The sequence below is a fragment of the Elephantulus edwardii genome, unplaced genomic scaffold, assembly GCF_000299155.1.
Source record: "Elephantulus edwardii isolate Elephantulus edwardi_28Jun2011 unplaced genomic scaffold, EleEdw1.0 scaffold00006, whole genome shotgun sequence".
Taxonomy (NCBI): Eukaryota; Metazoa; Chordata; class Mammalia; order Macroscelidea; family Macroscelididae; genus Elephantulus; species Elephantulus edwardii.
In genome coordinates, this window is record NW_006399756.1 from 35,364,983 (window position 1) to 35,379,782 (window position 14,800).

The 14,800-nt window shown below is 43.3% G+C and overlaps 2 protein-coding genes across 2 annotated transcripts in view; both read right to left on the minus strand.

Moving 5' to 3' along the window:
• Positions 1-53, minus strand: part of CCNJ (cyclin J) — a 13,940-nt gene extending 13,887 nt beyond the window's left edge. Inside the window, exon 1 of the mRNA XM_006880086.1 lies at positions 2-53. Within this exon, the coding sequence (XP_006880148.1) occupies positions 2-53 (52 nt within the window). The remainder of the gene's footprint in view (position 1) is intronic.
• A 3,823-nt stretch (positions 54-3,876) lies between these two features.
• The window catches only part of LOC102856364 (protein CC2D2B-like), a 33,313-nt gene continuing 22,389 nt past the window's right edge, over positions 3,877-14,800 (minus strand). Inside the window, exons 8-12 of the mRNA XM_006880087.1 lie at positions 14,067-14,201; positions 11,626-11,748; positions 8,812-8,870; positions 6,524-6,701; positions 3,877-4,065 (exon numbers count right to left, since the gene is read on the minus strand). Of these exons, the coding sequence (XP_006880149.1) occupies positions 3,877-4,065; positions 6,524-6,701; positions 8,812-8,870; positions 11,626-11,748; positions 14,067-14,201 (684 nt within the window). The remainder of the gene's footprint in view (positions 4,066-6,523; positions 6,702-8,811; positions 8,871-11,625; positions 11,749-14,066; positions 14,202-14,800) is intronic.

The window sequence follows — 14,800 nt, forward strand, 5'->3', positions numbered from 1 at the left end:
TGATGGATGTCGGCGGCCAGCTGTCCTCGCCACCACTGCGTCTCCAGCTCCATGGGCCCGGCCGGCGCGCCGAACCAGACGCGGTCGTTGGAGTCTGGAAGACAAACCCCAGCCGCGGTCACTGACAGCTCCTACCCCCACGACCTGCGGACCCTCCCCGAGGGGTGTGACCTCGGGCCACCTCCCAGGGCTCCGAAAACCAGCTTCCCAACGCCAAGCGTAAGGTCCGATCCGTCCGCCTCTCTAGGACGAGCGAATTTATTTGTAAAACTATCCAGCAGGGTGCGGGGCAAATGGGAGCGTCAACTCGGGCTCCGAGTTGCCAAGGCACGAAGCAGGGTGCAGGCTCGGGGAATACCGCAGGGCCAGGGGCACCTAGCGACCCGGGTTCGAGTCCCCGGCCCGCCCTGAAGGACGCGGGCACCTGACAGCAGCCGCGGCCCCTCGGAGGTGAAATGCTCCCCCGGAGGCGGACGTCGCCGGCCCCGGGTGCCCGCCGCAGACGCTCGGGCGTTGGCTCCTCCTCGGGAGCCGGCTGGGCCAGGCGCGAACCGAGACCGCCGCCTCCTCGTCCAGGGGAAAAGAGGCGGCTCGCGCGCGGCCCCGGAGAGGCAAACAAAAGGCCGGGCCGCCCGGGCTCGGCGCCTCGGCCCCAAGCCTGCCCACTCCCCCGGCGGCCTCCCTTACCCGGAACCGCGGCCCTCACTGCCCCAGCCCCGCCGGCGTGTGCGCAGCGCCAGCCCCGTGCATGCTGCGGGCAGTCGGCCGCCGAGCGCCAGCCTCAGCTCGGGGACAGCGCAGGGGCGCCCCGGCCGCCCATTGTTAAAGGACCGGCAGGCGGCTCCGCGTACAAAGCCAGCGCGGGGGCACGTGCGGCCCGGCCGCTGCCAATCTCGTCTCGCGATATAGCGGGGTCACCCGGAGCCGTCCAATCGGCGGCCGAGTCCGGGCCAGGTGCGGCGCCCGCTGCGGCTCGGCGGCCCCGGGTCGCTGCTCCGACCGTCTTACTCCCGGGCCAGCCCAGGCCTTCGCGTTACCTGAAAGCGCCCCCAGTTCACCACCCCGAGGCCGGAGGTGGAAAAGTCCCAGAGAAGTGAGAACGCCAACAATCCGGGGGCCAATTCGGTAATGCCACTCAACTGCCGAGAACCTTCGCTGGCCTCCCGGGGCCCTCGAAGGAAACGTCCCAGGCCCGGAACTGACCTTCTCACCGTGGATCCTGTCGCTTTATTTCACTTTGCAATAGCCCGGGCACCTTCGGGCTGCTAAGAGGGATCGCTAGTTCCCACTGTGGTGCTTTGCAGCCCTGTCTGGCGGCCCAAGTGTTTTCGCCTTTTAATACTGTCTCAAAACCTCCTAGAATCCCAATGAACCCCTTTCCCCGCCTTACTGCATCACCTTTAAATACCATCTCAAAAACTCCTAGAAAACCAATTAATCTCTTTCCCTGCCTTATTTAATTTGCTTAGAGATTTTTCAAAAAGTTTGGGTGAAGGGATCACCTTCACTAATCCCCTCGCATGCCTTTGCATTTACAGCCGCTGGTGGGGTTTGAGTGAATTCTGACTTCACGGGCGGTGAGCTTTGAGTTTCAGTAATCGAGCTTGTCAAATCCGCGATAGATTGTAATTATCCATCTGTGGTAGTAAATCAGAGATCCCTGGTTACCCAAGTAGTGGGCGATCCACCACAAATCCACTCAGCACACCTGAAAAGTAAAGAAATGCCTGGCTATTTGTGGCCATGAAGATTCCAAATCAAACCGAACTGCTTGCCATGGAATTGATTGTAACACATAACAAGTAGGGCAGAGTTGAATAACCCTGTAAGGTTTCCATCTAAACAGTACACGTCTTTCTCCTACAAAGCAGATGAATTATCAGGTTTTGGGGTTTTGCCAACAGAGCTCCCTTCTTAAAGAGGACTACTGCCCAATATTCCTGGGACACCATGCTACACGTAGGGTCTCCGTGCATCTGAACCTACTGGAAAGCAATCACTCTTATTGTCATCTAGTTGAAACTGGCTCATAACTGACCCTCCATTGGCGTTTCTGAGGCCAAAAATTGCAGGAGAGGAGACTGCCCATCTTTCCTCTGCAGATTTTCTGATAGATTGATATTGCCAGAGAGGAACCACCTTTGGTTTGTTGTTGTTAGGTGCTGTCAAGTTGCTTGCAACTCATAGTGACCCTATGTACAACACCTCTGCACCCTGCGACTGATACATGTCGCCATCTTGTTTTTTACACCCTAAGCCAGTTGTCTCTGACACATCTACCTCCATAACCCCAGTCCCCAAGTTAATCCATCACCTAAGATACTTGTATTTTAACCTGTTTGCTAGAGTATCGTAACAGAAAAGTTGGTCTACAATAGCGATCTTCACCTGAGACTGTGGCTTAACCTCTTTTGAAAACAATAAGCTAGCCTCTAGCCTCTTTTACTTGGCAACCTTGGTTCCGAGAAGTATATGATAAAGAGTTCTTACAAAGTGAGAGAAAAGGGAAGTGGGGAAGTGGTTGGATGCTAACCGAGTTTCCTGAAAGGCGGGGAGGGGGGGGGGTGTTTAACCCATCAGCTGCTCTGCAGAAGAAAGATGTGGCAACCTGCTTCCATAAAGATTACAGCCTTGCAAACCTTATGGGATAATTCTGCTCTGTACTATATGGTTAATGTGAGTGAAGCTTATTCCTTTGTTAATTCTTTAGAATAAGCTAGACATAACTAGGCCTTTGCTTAGTTCTTAGAGAAACTTAAGTTCCTGTTTTTGTTGCATTTATATTTTACTAGGGAGAGAGCAACATAGTAAGTGGTTTGCAACAATAAAAAGTCACATGGTGGACAAGTGTTAATAAAGAAATACAAAAGAGGATATAAAGTAACAGCGGGAAGCCATTGTTTTAGGTAGGGTGATCAAAATGCCAGTACATTGAGGGAAGTGAGGAAGCCTTCCGGGGTCTGAGCACTGCAAAGCCAGAGGGAAGAACAGATACAAAAGCTCTAAGAAGACAGGTTCGGAATGAACAAGAAAGCAAGTGTGGCTGGACTGAAGTGAAAGTGAGAAGACAAACCAGGCAAAGTACAAAACAATTTAAATAAAAATTGTAAAACATCCACACAATGAAAAGAGTATGGAAACCTGCAGAGTGAGTCTGGAAGGAGATGAAGCTGAGCCCAGATTCTCTGGAGAATCCTTGTAGCACACAATAAAAGCTACTGAGTTTTAAATGATTTTTTTTTAAATGAACGCACACAAGGGTAAACTATTCAGACACAATAGTGAATACAGTGGCTGGCAAGACTGCCTCAGTTCCAAGTATTTCCAGAGCATTATTTTTCTTAGTTTTCACTATCCCTTAACAGGTCTATATAATTACATATGTACATAACTCCTTTACACCATTAGAGATTCCAGTGCAGATCATTCCATAACAGAACTCCCGGGATTCCTTTCAGTGGCTATCTCATGTCTTACTGGACTCAATGGCCTGACAATCAGAAGGCTTGGCCTCTTGCTATGCTCTGATGGGGGTAGTATGAGATCCACAATTTGAGAAACACTGGTCTGAGGGAGACAGGCCAGAATGGCTTCTTTCCCAGAAAAAGACTTATTGCAAACAGAGATCTAAGGCAGCCAGACTGTCCTGAAAGTCCTATTTCAGTAGTTCTCTGGCGAGAAAGCCGTTTAAGCTCTTCTTCAGTGACTGGAGGGGAATGTGTTGCATGCAGTTCTGTAAGTGGACAGACGTCTGGACTCGGCACTTGGCTGGGCTTGAAGATGAGCAGCAAAATCCAGCTACAAGGTGCGTGTGGACTACTAGTTGGGGACCCAAAGAACAGTCCTCTCCTTTTCTCTCTCTCTCTCTCTTTTTTTTTACTGGTATCGGGCTAAAGAGGCCAAATAGACCCACACAGATAATATGTTGTTTGGGTATGAGTGAACGTATACAGCCAGAGCAAATTCTGTCTGGGGAAATTCAGAAGAGTAAATTCCAGTTTGATACACAGCATCAACAACTGACTGGACATCAGTATACGGCATATGGATGGGAAATCCTGAGACCTGAAGCAAAGATGGAACAAGACACAAATCCGCATGACAATCATGAAGATGATCTGCAGTTATCTGGCTACAGCAGCTTCAAAGATGCAGCCATTCTAAAGTCATAGTAGTCAACATGTTGTGAGTGCTCACTCAATTCCAGCTGCAGAGTTAAATGCTACACAGAGGTATTTAATCCTCAAAGAACCCTATGAAATAGGCTCTATCACGTCCCCACTATGACTAGTGAGGTGCAGAGCTTTGTCTAATGTCAGAGCTTATGTACGTAACATTCCCTATACTCACTCTCTTTAGAAGAGTAAGGCACCTACAGGGAAGTAAGTCTCCCTCCACTTAAAAATGGGACATTTAGGTGAGATGTTTGGAAGAATTTATTAGATGTTGATATAGTTTCTATTTCTTGACTACTGTGAGCTCTGGTGGCTTTGTGGTTAAGAGCTGTACTGTCAACTCAAAGGCATTCCAATTCCAATCCACCAGATGCTCCACTGGAGAAAGACGGGCAGTCTCCTCCCAAGTGATTTACTGCCTCTGAAAATCAGCTGTTGGGTTGGTTCTGACTCAGTGGTACTTAACAACAACCATATACAATAGAATCAAAGAACTGCAGGATATGATCCCATGTCAAATTATCTGACTACTTAATAAAAAATACTTGACAATAATAATCTTTTTGAAGGTTTCCATTACATGTTCCAGGAGAATTTTCCCAACTCTTAAATTCATATGCTCTTACCATGTGATTCCTTAGGTGCTTTTCTTTTCAAAGTACTTACTTCACAAAGTATATTGCAATCACCTGCTTTGTGATCTGTCTAAATAGCCTATAATCTTGGTGAAAAGGAGGACTTGCATTTGTCTTGTTCACTGTGTAATGAATACCTGGTACACAGAATAACAATATTAACAACCACAATATAAACCCACAGCTGTTGAGTCAGTTCTAACCCACAACCACCATCCAGTTCAGAGACTGTAAACTTTATGGGTGGAGACTGGCAACTTCCTCCTGGGGAGCAGCTGGTGGATTCAAACCACTGACCTTTCTCTTGGTTATCAGCATAATATGTCATGCACTCTACCAGTGCTCCTTATAACAGTGTTTACTAAACACATGCCGATCCCACTCACAGCAACCATCCTTCAGGATCCCTAGCTTAGAAATGTTAATAGAAGGAGACTTCCCATCTCTCTCCCTCAGAGTGTTCCCTCCCTCCCAAGTTTATGATTGTCAATTAAGTTTCATTAAATTGATTGTTATTAGAGGCTGTCAGGTCAACTACGGCTCATAGTGACCCTATGAACAACAGATTTGAACTCTGTCCTATCCCCACTATACCTGACACACTTCAGTCGCTGCTGCTGGCACTAGGTCAACCCATCTTGTTGAGGGTTTTCCTCTCTTACCCTGACCCTCTACCTTCCCAAGCATGATGTCCCTTTCCAAGGAATAGCCTCTCCTAGCCACATGCCCAAATTTGTGAGAAAAAGCTTTGTCATCCTTGCCTCCAAGGAGCATTCTGCTTGCATTTTCTCCAAGATACATTTGGGGTTTTGGCAGTCCATGGGATTGAAATTACACTTTAAATCTTGGTTTATAATAAACTGCTTATTGGTTTACCCTCTAATCGTACTACAGATATAGTGAAACAAAATTAACTTCCTATTCCTGAAGAATAGGATAGAATACTGCCTGCTGATCCCCTACAAGTCCAAGGACTGATAGCTATGGTCCCTAAACTCCCAGATGATCCTCTTCTCTTTCTTTCGGGGAATTTCCTTAGGAGACAATTTCTAGTCTCAATACAGATCTAGTCTTAGTGGCAGGAGGAAGGCGTCTCACAGAGGGCTGGGCCTTCACAAAGAAGAAATCAAGATGCCTAGAGTTGGGGTTGAAGCAGAAGACGGAAAAAGGACCCTAACAATATACTAAATGCCTACCATGTTTTGAGTTTGAGTTGCTTTTCAGTCATCTGAAAAATGTCAAATGGGCAGGTGAATATCTAAGACTGGAGGTCAGGGAAGAGGTCGAGGCTGGAGGTGTAAATAAGGAAGTATTTTAGCATAAAGAGCATAGTGAAGCTTGTTTGGGATCTTCTGGCCCAGAACCAAAGATCATTAGCGCAGTCTTACGACCATCTAGAGATCATTTCTTGGTTTGTTAGTTGCAAGGTGGTTTTCTTCTGGTCAGCTTTTTCCAAAATTTGATGTATACTCATCACAAAATATATGATCTGTTTCAAGAAAATCCTATACAATGTAGTCCTTGAAACAGTTGTTCACTACATTTAAAACTTCTTGGGCCTATAAATAAGTATGTTAATACCATAACACCTAGCTTTGAAGATCAGACAAAGGGTATGTTAGGGATACTTAAGACTACTATTAGATGAAAAAATACAACAAAAAAGAAAAAAATCCAAAAATATCATCAACTGAAACCCAACCATGTACAAACCAAATAAAATTGCAGCAGTCTTTCAAGTTCACTTTCTTCTTCAGATGAAACAAAGCTTCCTGTTCCAAGTTCCAGGTTAGGAAGGATTTGTCGCAAAACAGAAGTACATTGTCTATTCCACCGAGTTGGTTGTTTAGGCCGCCAATCCATCATTTTACACTTGAGAGTCCTTTCAAGCCTGGAGTAAGAAGGTAAAGATTATTTTTGACAAATTACAACTTCTTAACAAATGTAATAAGGGAGCTGTGACTTTCATTTACGAGCATGATACTTTTTAGACCTAGAAGAAGTAGGCCTGTATATATGGGGAAGGCAGCCATCATCTCCATTTAAGAAGTCAGGACAAAGCAAAACCTTGTTGACTTGGGAGGAGAAGCAGCTTCCCTGAGTCGTCAAAAATTAGTTCTGCTACCCGTGTGTGGGTAACTTATTAGGGAGCTCTGTAGTGAGGAAGGTTAAGTCTTGGACTGAGAACTGAAATACTGGTAGTTTGAACTCAACAGCCACTCCACAGAAAACTTTCTTGGAAACCTGATAGAAGGCCACCACAAGATGGAATTAATTCAACAGCAGTGGATTCTGTTTAACTAATTGGAGTTCCTGGGTAGTGTACCTGTTTAATGCGCTTGACTGCTAACTGAATGGTTTGAATAGTCAGAGGTTGTTTGACTGCTAACTGAATGGTTTGAATAGTCAGAGGTTGTTTATCCAGAGGTTCCTTGGAAAAAAGACATGGCAATGTACTTTTTTTGGGGGGGAAAATACCAGCCATTGTAAAACTATGAGGCACAATTCTACCCGGATACACATGAGGTCATAGTGAGTTGTAATCTCTGTTGGCATCCCCTACCGTCAGCTGTGTGCGGGCAGCTACCCTCATGATAGGATTTGGGAATACCTACTAACTTACCAGGGAGCTCTGTGAGGTAGAAGGTTAAGTTTTGGACTGTGAACAAAAACACTGGTAGTTTGAACTCACTGACTTAGTATCAGGTTGACGTTCTTTAAGTCTCTTATTTAAGAGACTGCCTTTACAAAAATTCAGATTCATAGTCTAGGATGAAGATAGTTGGAATAAATTTATTAGATCAACTAAATTGGCAGGCAGAACTGGAGGGAATTACGATGATGATGTGGCTTCCCTTGCTCCCTGTAAACAGTCCCTAGAAGAGTAATTGGTGATGAATTGGGCTGGGCAGGGGAGAGAAGGGCGCCAGAGTGCAGGGAGAGACGGAACCTCCCTCTTTGGGCAGCCTCTCTTAGAGCAGGATGGCTGGATGTGATTGATTCTCTAACTCCACTGTGTTCTGCAGAACAAACCATGGTGAGTCTTACTTAGATTATGATGCAAGGACATGATTTGAGTCTGCAAAAAAAAAATCTCAGTAATGTATAGCATCAGATTTATCTGTTGGACTTCATGACATTATTTCACCTCCAGACAGTGATTCAACAGTTCTGGTCCAGGGCCCTGGTACCTATCTTTTAAAAAGGTTCCAAAAGGAACTCTGATGAAAACTAGATATTGAGAATCATTTCCATATCGCATGTCTTACTTTTTGGTAAGAATTGAGAAAGGAGGGGGAGTGAAAGTGGGAGAGGGAGGGAGCTTGAGTGCTTAAATAAGAGAAGGGAATGACAACATGATTTTTGTTGTGCTCTGTTTTGATTAGTTGTTAGGGGCTTAAATGCTGGCCTGCTGTGTTAGTATGAGTCACAGGAGGCAGTCAGATCTGGAAGGCTAGGATCTATTAGTAGTAAGAGTGAGGCCTGCTACAGTCTGTTACCTCTTAGGAACTGACTAAACGTTAGGGCATGTGCATATCTGCGTGTGACTACGTGTAGGGGATATTTTCATTCCCCAGCTATTTTTGTTTTGACCATACCTGCAGCTGTGAGCCGCTTACTGTCGTTTCTTTTCCAAAAAATGTTGACTACTGCCACATTATTTTATTATATTATTATTATAACAGCCCTCTACATTGAAAACTATCTTATAGTGACACACAGTGCTTTTCAAAAGTAATCAATTGTAACTTACACTGTCCTACGGAGAGCCCTGGATGGCATAAAGGCCATGTTCTGATGTATGTACCAAAAGACAAATAGATGATTAAGTAGAAAGACTTATCATCACTCCCTTTGCATGTTCCTGCTGATAAATCTAACAAGTATGTTTAAATACAGAAAGTGACCTATGAGTCATAATATAATATAATATAATATAATATAATATAATATAATATAATATAATATAATATAATATAATATATAAATAGAGATTGTACCTGTTCTTTATGTCTTCTACCATGGCTTTATTGGTATCAGAATAAATTATTTCTTTAGGCTGAAATATATACAATGAGAATTTAGGAAAGATCCTAGAGGGACCATATATATATCACATTTCCCCCTGGTGTGCTAATTTTTTTTTTCTCTTTCAGAGTTCCCCTATCTTTATTTGTAGAGGTTATCCAATAATTTCTTTAATTACATCGCATACTTCTGAGTTCATTCCTGAGCTATATTCTGTTGTACTTTTCTCTATCTGTTTTGTAGATCCGAGCAATCTCAGGCACTAAAGGATCATCTGGACTGGGATCACACAACAGAGAACAGATGGACAAGAGTACTTTTGAAATAGTTAGTGCTGGAGACCACTGGGACCGTAGAATATCAAGACAAATGCTGCCATTACTGTTAATATTTGAATGATAAATTCTTGTTGTAAATGCAACCTTAGGTGGTTTGAAGGGGTAATCTGTTGGGAAATGAATTGTCAAGAAAAATACTCCACCCTGATAGGGACTGTCATTTGACCCCATTATTATAGCTTGCCAATGGAACATATCATCTCCAACAGGACCTGCTGAACACTGTGCTGGGGGGTCCCATGCCAGGTCATTCAATTCCTTGTGGATTCTCTTTAGAGCCATCATGGGAGGCGGGTGGCAGCAGCCCCCGGGGCGGGGCTGGTGTGCTAATTTTAATGAGGGGATAACCCAAACCAGTTTCAAGTGTCAAGACCACTGATTGGTGCCTTGATTAATTTAGGCAAGCAAGCCTTTACCATATTTATTGATTCCATTGGATAATATCAACAGAAGCTCTGGACTCTTACATTTGTTAAAGGTGTGACGAGGCTAAGTTACTTCACCCAGTTTCCGAGTGTCCAGAGCAACCTGTGCTGCCCATCAGTTCACGGAATCATTTCCAACACTTTGATTTTGGGTTTTCTCCCCCAACCACATGCATGTGAAATAGTGTCTTACTGACTGAAGTTGTACTTCCTGGTTTATAAGTGAAATTGAGCTCTTGAGTATCTGCTTCTCCAAATTATCTTCTATCTGTTTTCCTATTGTTCTTGTCTCTCTTTTTCTCCCATTTTCTTTCTTTCTTGCTCCCAATTCAGAAACAGCTGTTGTTGGGAGACATGAGGTGCCTTCCGAAGGCATCCCTGAGCCCTTTACTAGTTCAGGCAGCTGGTGAGCTAATCAGTTCCTGGACTCAGATCCAAGCTCTCAGCATCTACTTTCCAAACAGTGAGTCTCCAGGTCATGAGCCTCCCTCTCCACCAGACTCTTCTTTTAAAATTAGGGGAATTAAGAGCAAACCGGGGTGGGGGGGGGGAAGGGGGCAGGGAGAAAAGTGCAACAATGAATGAATGGAAATCCAAAATCTCTGTAAATGTTCATTGAAATTAATAAAAACATTTTTTAAAAAAGGAATAGGCAATTACTTGTAATGAGTTCATTGTTTCTTTCGGAGGTGATAAAAATAAACTTGAATACACATTTTACTAAAAAAAAAAAATTAGGGGAGTTAGAAAGCCTCATTTCCATCCAGGATTCAAAAAGTAGTTTCTGCAAAACATTTTCAGACTTCTCAAACTCTACTGGATCAGCCCACTCACTGCTACAGTTATTCCACAGGTAACTGTCATGGCTTTGAACCTAGAGTCTTTTTATTTTTCAATTTTTACATTTTCTCACTGCCATGGTTATGAAACAGAACTTACTATACCATATAGAGCATTTTATGTTTTATAATCAATTTTTTTAAATTTGAGGTGACAGCATCTTCTCAATTATTTTTGCAAAGGGAAGTTACTATATTAGTCCAAACATGAGCTAGATGGCAGAGAAAATGAATTCTAACTTTAAAAAATTTCACAAAGCAACTCTGAGATATCATCTCACCCCAGTAACAATAGCAAAGTTCAACAGAGCAGCAAACAACAAATGTGGTGAGGCTGTGGAGAAATTGGAACCTTTATTCACTGTTGGTGGGAGTGTAAAATGTTGCAACTTCTCTGGAAGGCGGTATGGCGCTTTCTCAAAAAGTTAGAAATACCATTTGATCCAGCAATTTCACTACTGGGAATATACCCTAAAGAAACCAGAACTGCCATCTAAGCAGATACATGCACAGCCATGTTTACTGCTGCATTGTTCACAACAGCAAAGAGATGGAAGCAATTCAAGTGCCCATCAACAAACAAATGGATAGAGAAGCTGTGGTATACTCACACAATGGAATACTATGTAGCACTGAAAAACAAGGAATTAATAAAATATAAAATTGGTGACCCTGGAGGACATTATGTTGAGTGAAATATCTTAGTCACAAAAGGACAAATACTACATAATGCCACTGTTATAAAACAGGATTGACATGGAGGTTGGGGGGAAACTAAGAAAAGAGGGGATAAATAATGAATAGTGCTTTTAAATAGATGAGTGAAATAATTGTCTACAAGAAATATATGACGAGATTTTTTTGCATTATACAAGTTCAAATAAGAGGTGCATAGCAACGTGGACTGAGTGGTGGGGGAGAGGAAGGAAGAAATTGTGCAACAGTGAAATAATCTTTAAAGAGAAAAGTGAATGGGGAGAGGGGTGGGCAAGGAGGAAAATGTATAACAATGAGTGAATGGAAATCCAAGTTTTCTGTAAACTTTTGTTAAAATATCAATTAAAATTCTTTTAAAAAACATCAACATTCAACTATATACACATCACAAGAGCTGCTGGCAATAATAAAGTCTAGCACCACCAACACCACACATTCAGACACACTTTGGAAAAATACAAATTTACCTGTATACTTGGAGCTTTTGTCTCTTGAAAACTTTTGGGAAGCATTTGTTTCCAGAAACTGTCCTTTGAATAGTCAAAATGTACAGCCATTGGTGTATTATTTTGTTGAATATTAAACCACACCTATTAAAATAGTAAGAGACAACCAGCGAAGGCCCACAGGAGCACAAAAGTCATGGATAGTAAGGATAGAGAAAAATGTACAGTCCTATTATCTAGTGATGGGCAATATCCTCCCGTGAGAATTACTACCTCTCAAAACTTACTAGAGGGTCCGCTATGGGTTGCTTCTACGCAACACACCACCACCACAACATCCAGTGTTGGAGAAGAGCACTGAATACCAATGGACCGCCAAAAGAACAAACAGAAATGGCTTGGAGAAAGTCCAACCAGAGTGCCCCTTGAGGCAAAGATGACAAAGCTTCATCTCACCTACTTTGGGCACGTTGTCAGGAGAGGATCTTCCCCGGAGAAGGACATCATGCTTAGAAAAGTGGAAGGTCAGCAAAAGAGGAGAAGACCCTCAGTGCGATGGATTGACACACTGCAGCAATGGGCACAAGGATGTCAGAAATTATAAAGATGGCACAGGACAGGCCAAGGTTCAGATCTGTTGTTCATAGGGCTATGAGTTGTACGTGACTCAATGGCATCTAACAATAACCAAAAAAACAGAGAGAAACAACTATCCAAGTGGTAGGGGCTCTGATAGCTTGCTGTGTTGTGTTGATAAGCACCAGTAAGACTCATAACGACCCTATGACCAACAGATCTGAACCCCGTTCTATCCTGTGCCATCCTCTTCAGTTCTGACATACCCTAGACCACTACAGCAGTCACTGCATCAATCCATCTCTTTGATGGTCTTCCTCTCTTTTGCCGACCCTCCATCTTTCCAAGCATGATGTCCCTCTACAAAGAAGGAAAAGCATTTAACACCATGCCCAAAGATGTGAGATGAAGCTTTGTCAACTTTGCCTCCAAGGAGCACCATGGTTGTACTTTCTCTAAGACATGTCTGTTCTTTTGGTGGTGGTGTTATGTGCCGTCAAGTCGCCTGTGACCCATAGCGACCCTATGTACAACAGCACTAAACTCTGCTCTGTCCTGTGCCAATAGCACTATCTCTGACACTCCCATCCCGATTACCCCAGTCACTGAATCAATCCACCTCATAGAGGGTCTTCCCCTCCTACGCCGTCCCTCCACCCTCCCAAGTGTGATGTCCCTCTCCAAAGACCTGTCCCTTCTTACAACAGGTCCAAAGTATGTCAGATAAAGCCCCAGAATCCTTGCCTCCAAGGAGCAGCCTGGTTTAACCCTCTCTAGGATGAATCTGTTTTCTTGGCAGTCCATGGTATATTCAATACTCTTCTCCAGCACAGCTCAAAGGCATCAATTCTCTTTCTATCCTCCCTAGTCACTGTCCAACTCTCTGATGCATAACAAGTGACTGCAAAGATCATAGCCTGTATCAAACGCATCTTAGTCTCCAGAGTGACACCATTGTTCTTCAGTACCCTGGAGAGGTCCCTAATAGCAGACTTTTCCATTGCAATACGTTTTTTAATTTCCTGGCTGCTGGTGCCAAGAGTGTTGACCATGGAGCCAAGCAAACTAAAGTTGTTAACAATCTCATTCTCTTCACCATGCATCCTGATGCTGCCAATTGGTCCAGTGGTGAGAATCTTTGTCTTCTTGACATTGAGCCTCAATCCATACTGAAGGCTGCAGTCCTTGACCCTCTGCAGCAGGTGCATCAGGTCCTCCTCAGTTTCAGCAAGCAGGGTTGTGTCATCTGCATAATGCAGATTGTTAACAGATCTTCCATCAATCCTGACCCCACACTTCTTCTCATAGAGCCCAGCCTCCTGGATAATTCGTCCTGCATACAGGTTGAAAAGGTATGGAGAAAGGACACATCCCTAGCGTATACCTTTCCCAATTTTCAACCATGCAGTGTTTCCCTGCTCTGTTCTGATGACTGCCTCTTGTTCCAAGTATAGGTTTCACATTAGAACGATTAAGTGTTTCTGGGATTCCCATTCTTCTTTTGGTAGTCCATGGGATATATTCAGTACCCTATGGGGAATTTCCTGCCTGTCAATTTGGGTCACTATGAATCAAGAATAGATTCAAATGCACCAAACAAAAACAGCAGTACCTAAGGATATGGCAGAAACCAAGGAAGACTCATGCAGCAGATAGAAAGATTCAGGCTTATGTAAACACTGAGCTGCCTTATTTGTTTTCACCCTTTGACACATTACAGAACTACCTGGGAGCTTCAGAGAGAAAAGTTACTCAGGCTCCACATTTCAGGGATTCTGATTTTTCTCAAAACTCTCCAGATGCTTCTAATGTGTAGCCACGACAGAAAATACTGGGTCTACCCTTTAGGAGAGAACTCAAAATAAGACTTAGTTTTATATACTTACATTTTCATCATCAAACAGACAGTCTACACTTTGTAAGGGACAAAATGGGTCAAACTGTTTATGACATTGACCGGTCAGTGGATTCCAAAGCAAATTTTCATCAGTTTCCTGAGTTAAAACATAAGCCACATGACCCTGTATGGTGAAAAAAAGTTAAAGTAATTTTTTAGTAGGTGATTAATTTAATCCATTTGTTTAAATATTCTTTTTCTCTGTATATACCTTTTATAATATACACCTTTTATCAGGTAATAATATTGAGTGGATACACACATATACACAGTACTGTGCTAAACAGTCAAACTCATTTTTTTTTCACTTAATGCACTCCAAATTATGGGACTTAGCAATGATTTTATGCTCATTTTTCAAATGAGGAATCAGAGGTTAAGGGGCTTGTCCAGAATAACAGCTATTCCTGTTTTACAAGGAGACAATGGATACACAGAGAAGTATAAAAAATGGTAATGCTGAGTGTTGAACCTTTGTAGATGTTGTCAATCTCATATTTTTGACCCTTTACTATGTACTTGAGTTTATCTAACTCAAAAATCTTGCTCTTTTTTAATTGTGCTGATAATGTTTTACATTAACGAAGAGGGAGTCACATCAATCATATTGTTGTTGTTAGGTGCCGTTGAGTTGATTCGAGATCATTGTGACCCTGCATGTTTTGTTGTTAGGTGCCGTTGAGTTGATGCGAGATCATTGTGACCCTGCATGTTTTGTTGTTA